This window comes from Ursus maritimus, unplaced genomic scaffold (genome assembly GCF_017311325.1).
Source record: "Ursus maritimus isolate PB19 unplaced genomic scaffold, ASM1731132v1 scaffold_15, whole genome shotgun sequence".
Lineage (NCBI taxonomy): Eukaryota > Metazoa > Chordata > Mammalia > Carnivora > Ursidae > Ursus > Ursus maritimus.
Genome location: NW_024423897.1, coordinates 38,765,361 through 38,775,198, shown reverse-complemented (window position 1 = coordinate 38,775,198; position 9,838 = coordinate 38,765,361). Strand labels below are relative to the sequence as shown.

The window sequence follows — 9,838 nt, the reverse complement described above, 5'->3', positions numbered from 1 at the left end:
GAATGTTGTTGCACTTTGAAGGGTTGGCAGGGATTCTTGGAATTGGATGATGAATATAGAGGTACTCTGTGAATTGAAACACTGTGTGATTCTTATATGATTTGATTCAATTAAGTAAAAATTTCAACTTTACAGTAAGGATTGAATCATATAATCATCTAGTTAATTTTGCCATTTCCTGTGAGGCCAGGGAGACAGTGCCGGGTTAGATCTTCAAGAATTCTGGGAAATCAGGTCCTGTAACCAGAAACTCTTAGGCAGGGTGAAACTCAACTTCCTGGTAGAAATAGGAAGGGCATTTAGTAATGTCCGCAGGCTTTGAGGATATAGAAATGGTACTCCTTTATAAAGAAGGGAGTCAAAAGCAGTCCCACATTCGGAATTTGAGGGAGAAATCAGGGAATTTATCTGGTGTGGATGCTCTCTGAGCAGTTATTACATAAGAATGCACCAGAACTCTACCATCGGATCTAGAGGAATTTCCACAAGACAATGTCAAGGGAGAAGAGATATGGTATAACCAACACGCACCCCCATTCATATGGTCTCTCAGAGGGTCCTCGTCGGGGTCGAGTGCCGGTTGCCACAGTGACAATGTGCTCATTCCGGTACTCTGTGTTGTGTCGCTTTCCTGTCCTACTTCCCCACTCTGTGCTGCCCAGGATCACTCAACAAATAAACTCCTTGCACCCTAATTTTTATCTCAGAATTGGCCACCGAGGGAATGCAAACTAAGGCCCAGGCTAGGAGACCCTGGGTTGCAGCCGTGATGGACCAAAGGCCAGAAGCAGGCTTCCCATACCCTAAGACTCCTGTACAACTGTAAGGAATAAGTCCCCTCGATTTAACTATGGTTGGATATCCAGTAAATCTAACTACATAGAACGATTACATTTTCAGTCAATCTGGTAGAGTGCCATGAGTTGAACTGTCAATTTGGCTACAGAGCAATTGTGATGCTCTTCCGGTAAATGTCAGGAGCTTCTGGAAGTTAGAGGTAGGAAGGGGCTATCACTCCCTGGCACTATGACTACCATCGCCTTAGCAGATGGCGTTTCATAATGAAAGCCAGCCTTTGGCCCAAATTAATAGATGTATGCACACTGAGTAATAGCGCAAAACAGTCATGTTTCCTGTACTTAGGTTGTGGGAGAAGTCCCTCTCTTTGTCCTCAGGCCAGGACCTGGCATGAAAGTTTCACTCCCAAGATCGATGCAATGAGACCCTGTAGTCCGTGGGGTGATGCGGAGGTCATGGGACCAATGGCGTTTTTAGAGCTCGTGCTCTGCTCCAAAGTGTTTACGCTGCTGGGCCTGACGGATTTTTATCCTGTATGTCTGAAGATGGGGCCTCTGTGAGATTCCTAGCCAACCAGAGCGCCCAAGCATCCACTCATTTTACCACTGAGAGAGGGAGGATTCTTAACATCCCAGAGAGGATTCTTAACGCTGCTCAACAAATTCTCTGAGGTAGATCCTGAAAACATCTGAAGTGCTCATGGGCCGCCTTTGGAACCTGGGTTCCTGTTCAGGGTATTTCACACGCTAACTGCTCCTGGGTTGGAGATTAAATCTGCACGCACGCACACACACACGCACCCCTCTCCGTTTACATGAAGTATCTCAACGACCGCACACACAATACACTCCTAGCTAACATTTGTTGTGCATTTACGGTGTGACGGACACTAAAAGGAACTGCTCTCCAACCGCCCAGCGCTTCACGGAGGGGGTCTGGGAAGGCCCCATCCTGCAGAGGAGGAAACGGAGAGCTTGCCCAAGTCCCGCCGTTCCGAAGCCGCACGTCAGGGGTCCAGAGGCAGAGAGCCCGGCTCCTCAACCACTACAGCACGCAGCGTCTGCTGGGGGCCAGGGCCAGAGCGAATTTAGAGAAACCGAGAAATGTGGCACTGATACTGTTAAAAACCTGAGAACCCGACCCAGAAGGAGGAGCGTGCCACCGTGGGTGGGCAGTGAGCGGCGGCCCGAGCACGCGCTGGGAGGACACGCGGGCGACCCTCGGAGCTGGAGGGGGTGGCCCTGGTCCGACACAAAGCCCTGCCCGCAGCCGGCCGGCCCAGGCTCTCTTCTCCAGGCTTTGGAATGAGGACCAAGAGTCCAGCTTCACCGTGACTGGTCTCTTGAAGGCCGATCTGCCGCGGGAGTTGCATCCCACTTGGACGGGGAAGCCGAGAACGCTGGTGTGCAGAGCACGGGCGGCCGGAACACTCAGGGAAGACTCCGGGGGCCTCAGCATCTCTGACTAAACCTTCAAACACACACACAGTTGCTCTTCTTGCCTTAAGTTGTTGCAACCCAGAGTTCTCACGGATGCAGCCATTACAACTTCCCAAGCCAAAAACATCGCATGACTGCCCCAGGGAGAGTCGCAGGCAGCAAGAGAAGGAACTGAAAGCAGAGGAGATAATTTATAATAATGATCCAGGTAACAGAAAATGACCCAGAGGGACAATGGAAATGGAAAAAGGAGACTCAAGGCAGGGGGACAAGAAATTTCTAATTCCTTCCCTGAGTTCCATTATATCCTGGTGGCTAGGTAATTTGGTAAGGACAGGGTTTCTCTTCTCCCATAAAGGACCAATATACTTCCATATTTTTTTTCCTGTTTCTTACTTCTTGAAGGATTTAAAATTTTCCCCAATGTTTATTATATTTCAAGTACAGCAAAGTTTGAAGACTTCTGTGAATACCGGAGTCTCATGTACCCAGCTGTAGACCATCTCACCGACATTTCGCTCTACTTGCCTTATCACACACTGGCCACATCCCTCCCTCTGCCCATCCATTCACCCGCCTCATTGTTGCTGCCATGCAAAGTCAACTGCAGACATGACATTTCTCTCTAAATAATTTGGTGGCAGTATCATTAACTAGAATTCGAGATTTGCTTAGTTTTTTCTTGTAATGTAAAATTCAAACACAATCCAACACATCTTCAACATATTTTGCCGAGTTTTGGCATGCATCTGCATATTCCCAACTCTTACCAAGATCCGGAATGCTGCAACTACATGGATAGAACTAGAGGGTATGATCCTAAGTGAAGTAAGTCAGAGAAAGACAAATACTATGGGATTTCACTTATACGTGGAATCAAAAAACAAATGAACGAACAAGAAAACAAAGACTCTTATTAAATACACAGAACTGGAGGTTGCCAGAGGGAAGGTGGGTGGAGAATAGGCAAAATTAAGGGGATTAAGTGGTACAAACTTCCAGTTATAAAAGAAGTCACAGAGATGAAAAGTACAGCATAGGAAATAGTCAATAATATTATGATGACGTTGCATGGTGACAGACGGTGACGACACCAACCACGGGGAACATCCAGCAATTCACAGATTTGTCAACCAATACACTGTACATCTGAAACGGATACAGCATTGTACGTAAGTTACATTTCAAGGGGAAAAAAAAAAGATCTAGAATGCGACCTTCATTTCCGAAAGGCCCCTTCCTAGCCTGTCCCCGCCCCACGTCTCCCTGCCAGGCGATGCCTCCTGCTGCTTTGGACAGTCTTGGGATGGGCTGTGTTCAGCTCTCCTTAGAGAAACTGCAGCAGTGTTCCAAGCCCAGTCCTCGGGGGCAGTCTGAGGGAGAAAATGTGCTCCGTCTGCATTCCTGCCCGACCCAAGACTGGCACACACTGCACCCTTTCAGGGCGGGGGATAAGCGCCACATTCACGGGTCCCAAACTTTGGCGAAATTATCATTTGAAAAAAGTCCTCCATTCTGGATTTTGGGTTGGGGGGAGGTGAAAAGTAAGCCACACAGCCTTTTATAAAAGTAACACTCGAGTCTAAATTTAAAAAAAAGAAAAGTTAACTGCTTTACAAAAACTGGACTAGCTAGCCAAACTGGAAAGTTTTCTTAAAGGAAGGCCAGAAAATCTTACTGTGTGTCTTTCATTCTGATTATACACTTCATATCCCTTAATTGCTAGAGGCAGACAATGTAATAGAAGGATTAAAAAGAAAGAACCTGGGCCTGAACCACAGAATCGCCTGAGATGTCTGTGTTTTTAAAAACATAAAAGCACCACTCCAACGATTTTCCTCTTCAATCTAGAAATGATATTTAAAACGATATTTCCCCATGGCTAGCCTGGTTATCAACATACACAGCCCTCCTTACACTGGAATCCACACCACAAACAGGATCTCCCCTCACCCACGTCCATCCTAATATTCTTCAGGGCAGCATTTGCTGCTGGGGAGGCTGTTGGAAGGGCGTGTGGAAGGCCATGGTCATACAGACCGCCCCTTCAATGGTGGGGGGTGGAGGGTCCTGTCAGCCCCTCTGTCCTGCCCCGAGGCTGGTTTCAGAAATGCTCTAGAGCCCCAGCGGGGCTTAAGCACAGCAAGCACAGCTGAAGAGACTTTCCTTCTGTTGAGCAACTTCAGCCACAGCACAGGAGGGGCTTGGAAAACAGGCTGCAGTCCAGGCTTCCTCTGCCCCCGAGTCCCCTTCCAGCACAGGAGGTGACATGGAGGAGCCCCTGCCCAATCCTGTTTCACATCAGATGAAGTATGTCCCACTCTTTACCCACCCCCACAAGTCCCCCCACTGCCCTCACCTGGAGACCAAGGAACAAGCAAAATCAGAAGAGACCGCCAAGTCCACCCAAAGTCCAAGAGCTATTAAAGAAATGTGGAAAACAGGACTAAAATCTGCTCATCTATAGGGTCCTAATTACTGTTCAGGAATTTAATAGTTATCGAAGAACCATGAAAAGAATGTGGTAGCAATGGGGGCTTATTAAGTTCCAAGGATGTTTCAGAGCTGGCTTGGTGACCAGGAGCTAGGCCTGGCTAGACATAACAGGAGGCAAGCAGAGGAGGGGGACATCTTCTCCTGTCCCTGAAAGGGGAAGGGATGGCAGATAGGAAAGGTCAAGGAAATAGAACTCTCCCAACAAACATTAAGTGATAGGTCTCGATCTACTAAGTGTTAAACCAAACAAATTAGAAAAAAATCCTACCGTCACACACCATTCTCATTCTGCCAGCTAATTTCTCCTCTCTGGAAGGAAAAATAAAACCTTTTCTCTTTCACGGTTTACCTGAACTCAGATCTCCTTCAGCAATAAAACAGACTTCTCATATTATATATGCCCTCAAAAGCAAAGAGGTAGCAGTATTTTATTCCACATATTTAAAAAGCCCTTTTCCTTTATTTGCCCTATTTTATTGTTCTTCATAGTATTTCATCCCCACATGAAATTTTATTTTTTTTATAGTAAACTCTACACCCAACGTGGAGCTCAAACTCATGACCCCAAGATCAAGAGTCGCATGCTCTACTGACTGAGCCAGCCAGATGCCCCTAAAATTTAAAATATTTATGTGGTTGTTGGTTCCCCACCACTACCAACCAACCAACTAACCAACGAACTCAACCCAACACACACACACACACACACACACACTGAATGAATGAAATTGTTCCACACGTATCGACCACATTGAATACAGTATTGCTTGTAAATTGTGCTTTAATTTCTGCAATCAGATATGATGCAGTGAGATACAAGTATAAACTTTCATGTACATTGGGAAAATAGAAAGCACATTTATACAGATAATAGCCCAACAGCTTATTCCCTTTAAAAAAAAAAGTTTTGAATGTTTTTAAAGCTAATTTATCTTCAGTGTAAAAACTTGGAGGTATAAACAAACTCAAGATATTATATACAGTAAATTAATGTACATTTCCAAACTTGCACAGTGCAGCATTTTAAACAAAGTAAATGGTCTCATTTCAGCTTTTACTGTTAAGCATAATCCATATCTCAATCTTGAATAAAAATGTCACAATATATAAACCCACTGAGAATTCTGTACACAAATACAAGTTTATAGAAATCTGATTTCAAATATAAATACATAAATTGTCATGACCTTACATGTTACAACAGCTTATTTTTCTATTGTAATTTTTTTTTTAAAAAATCATAGAAAAATATTTCAATGCACATTCAACTGCTATGACAAGGGCCATGACCTTGTGCCTTTAAACCATACTTTGTGGAGTGTAAAGCATCACACCGAGCATTTTTGGAATGAAAATTACTAAGATTCTAAGATCGAAGAGGCTACTGTATAAATATTCACGTTATAATATGGTAACAAAAATAGCTCCATAGTGTATTTGGGAGGCAGTGGGGCAGAGAAGTGGAGGTTAGTGCTAGTTTAAGAAGGCCCACAGAACGTACGTTAAGGTAGCTAATGAACTAGTGTATTTTTAAAATCCCTACTGCAAGCCTAACACTGAACTCACTAGTGAGACTCTTAAGGCAACCAAGACCAGACATGCGTTTGGCCCCCAATACATGAATCCTGCCCTCTCCTCAACCTCTGTCATTTTAACAGACCAACCTGGCTCATGTGTCAACATGGAACGGGGAGAAGAGCAAAGCAATTTCTTGTACATACAAAAAGACAATTCAGTGCAAACTGAGAAACTTCTTTGTCGATAGTTTCAAAATTTCTTATTGCCCTCAAGCAACTGAACTTTTTCTAAACATGTAGCATTCAAATCGGGATCTATACTGGAGAGCAAATGTATATAAAAGGCAAACATTCAGTTTGAAACATTCTAACATTAGTTTTCCCCCTTCCTTTTGTGGGATTTAACAGGGTTCCACTGAGAAAGAAAAAACTGGTCCTTAAAAGTGTACTTTCCTGCATTTAAAAATATATATACCATTAGACAGCAGGTCCAAGGTGACCAGGCATAATCAAGTTTCTTCTATGGCTTTTAAATCGTTGAGGTACTGTAGGAGAACCATCACCTCTGATATTCCTGCTTCGTGGCTTCCCTATGAAAGCCACATTCAGAAGTGACACTGCTCGTGTCTGCGCGGTTACAGAGACTTCGGGGAGACTGTGTGAGGGCTGCGGCGGCGGACTGTGGTCACAAATGGTCCCAAGCCTCGGCACACTGTTAGAAAAAGGCAAAGCACTTTCTAACACTGAAGAGGTTCCAGAAGAATGGGAGCTCCTTTGGGCAAACCAAAGAGATTCCCCCAGTTTAACCAACAGATTTAGCAGCAAGATCCTGGGACTCCGTGCACCACAGCAGGGAGTGCGGGGGGACGGCAGCGAGGGGTACAGAGTGGGCAGAGAGACCTGGAGCTGTCAGCACACGGAAAGGGCAGTGTGGCTGGTCGACTAGTCCACCAGCCTCACACAAAGTGACACAGCCTATGCAGGAGGGGGGATGGCTGGAAATGTCAGGATGGGTGACAAGGGTGGAATTTCCCCAGCTCTTCTCAGGCAAGAGGATGTAGAAAGGAAAAATGCTATGGTTTACATGAATGCCATACATCTTAATACCTCTATGTGAGTCTTTCAATTTGCCATACACACATCGAATAAAGCTGAACTTCCTCCAAACTAAGATGGGTAGAGAGACACACACTGTTCCCAACGACCAGATAAATTATCTTGGCACAGAAAAGATCTGAAGTAAGTATCAAGTCCAAGAATGTCTGACCAAAGCCCTTTCGAGTAGTAAACCCACCACTGCAGGTTCTGTATAATACTTACGCATCAGACAATGGCCACAGTTCTATTATGGGTCAAGTAGTAATTCCTTTCAATTAATAATACTAGCGATATGGTTTTAATTGCATAGTCTTTCAGGAGCATGAAAAAAAACACAAGAACCAGCTCTTTTCCTGAAGCCCCAGGATTCCTGCTACAGAGCCCTGGACTAATGCCTCGCCACCCCCTGCAGCAGGAAGCTTCAGTAAGCTTCTCCACTAAGCCGGAGATCACATGTGTTCGACTCCTGTCCCAGCCCTCCGCTTTCCTCCTTCACAATCACTGAGCACACTCACACATCCCCCAGATCCACAAACTCATCTTCTCGTTTGGCCAGATCATCTTCATCACCCAAAGCTTTCCAGCCACTGGTGGGCAAGACTGGCTTCGAGGAGTGTCGCTGCAGCAGAGCAAATGGAAACAAAGAGGACAAGCGAGCAGAGCTCCTCAGCAATGAGGGGGCCTCTGCCGGAAGGGCCCCCTGGCTGTGGTGTCTCTCGTCAATTTTCTCTTGTAAGTGCTCAACTTCCTCCATCATTTCCAAGAGTTTGCTCATGGTGGCTACTCTGCCACCACCCAGGATTTGGGCTTCTGGAATCCAGCGCAAGTAGCGCTGGGCCCAGACTTTGATTTCTGGCCCCTCGATGTGAGGCAGCAACAGACCGTGGTAGTCCGTGGGCTTGCTGTGCCAGCTTTCATAGAACTCTCGAAAGTTGTCTTGCAGCTCATCAGAAGAATTAATTAATTTGCTAATTCTCTTGCCCAGAAGGTTTTTAATTAAATGATCTGTTTCTTCCCTGAAAAATCCTCTTTTGGGAGACGATTTAGATTGGGTGAGTGGTAAAGAAAGTTGTCGTTGATGCTTTGAGAGAAAACACAAATAAAAATCTCTGGTTAGCCTGAGAGCAGTTACAATCGCTCCTCAAAAAAACAAACAAAAAAGCAGGGGTGGGGGGGCCATAATCCTGCTTTAACAAGAGTCATGAGAAAACAGAACTGCTGTGTGAATGAAAAATCATTAAAAAGCAGTAACATGGTGGGGGGGGGTTCTTGTTTATTCCATGATACAAACGTTAGATGCACATCGCTTTTATAAACAAATCGGTGAAACCAGGCACGTATGGAACTGTGCAGAAAGGTGGGTTATGACAGAAAGAGAAGCTTTCTACTCCCTCCTCTCCTGGCCCAGACACAGTAAGTACTTTTGAAGAACAAGTTTAACTCAAGATAGGCTGCCGATTTAGGGACGTCTGGGTATGAGGTCTATTTATTTTTTGATGAGAGCAAAATGTTTCTTCTATGTTCTGAACACCTGTGAGGATGCAGTGCTGACTTCCTGAAGATCTTATCGCTTAATGAACTACACTTGCAGGTTACCAGGCAGCCAGTGGGAGTTCAAGCCTATGTCATAAAGATTCTTTTGGACAAAGAGACAAGTGGTAGCAGAAGGAATTTGAGGAACTGGCTAAATTGGCCAGATGTTCTTGCCTGACAAGCTGCGCCGAGTAGAAAATGTAAGAGCATTTACATTATTTTCCTCCCCAATAATTCTACCTGCAGCCAAAGCAAGGTGTTCTCAACTGAGGAGCACCAGGACGGGGCTGTGAAGATGGGTAAAGAGGTAAAAGGTTACAAGGACCCCCAGGCCCAACGAAGAGATCAGCATGTCGGGAGACACGTTTCTCCCCAGCTCTTTTGCTCCTGAGGTGTCCGATTGAAATAAGAAGTCAACAGTTTTATGGGCAGGCTAGCCCTATAACTCTCTAATATATTCCTGCCAGTGGTTCTTCCTTATGGGAAAAAAAGCGTTCTTTATTATGGAACACAGAATAACAATAAAAATATAAAGAAGAGGGGTGCCTGAGTGGCTCAGTCAGTTAAGTGTCTGCCTTTAGCTTAGGTCATGATCCCAGGGTCCTGGGATCAAGTCGCACGTCGGCTCCCTGCTCTGTGGGGAGCCTGCTTCTCCCTCTCCCTCTGCCTGCCACTCCCCCTGCTTGTGTGTGCCCGTGCGCTCTCTGTTAAATAAATAAATAAAATCTTTAAAATATATTTATATAATATATATATAAATATATAAAAAGAAGGAAAAAAAAAATATATATATATGCCAAACCAGTCACAATGCCACAACTCAGAGCCGACCAGGACTTCTGACTTCCCAGCTGGGGTAGGAGCACCAAAGGCCAGGAGTCAGCACCCGGCCTCTCTCCTCCCCAGGGGTCAAAGGGACTCAGTCTGGGGTGGGGGACCACGGTACACAGGTGGAAG

The 9,838-nt window shown here is 45.3% G+C and overlaps 1 protein-coding gene across 2 annotated transcripts in view; it reads right to left on the bottom strand.

Annotated features, from left to right (window-relative positions):
- Positions 1–5,496: 5,496 nt before the first annotated feature.
- MTMR12 (myotubularin related protein 12) overlaps positions 5,497–9,838 on the bottom strand; it is a 65,868-nt gene continuing 61,526 nt past the window's right edge. For both annotated transcript variants that reach the window (XM_040630516.1, XM_040630517.1), the window contains one exon: positions 5,497–8,429. In XM_040630516.1, the coding sequence (XP_040486450.1) occupies positions 7,860–8,429 (570 nt within the window). In that variant the 3' untranslated portion in view covers positions 5,497–7,859. The remainder of the gene's footprint in view (positions 8,430–9,838) is intronic.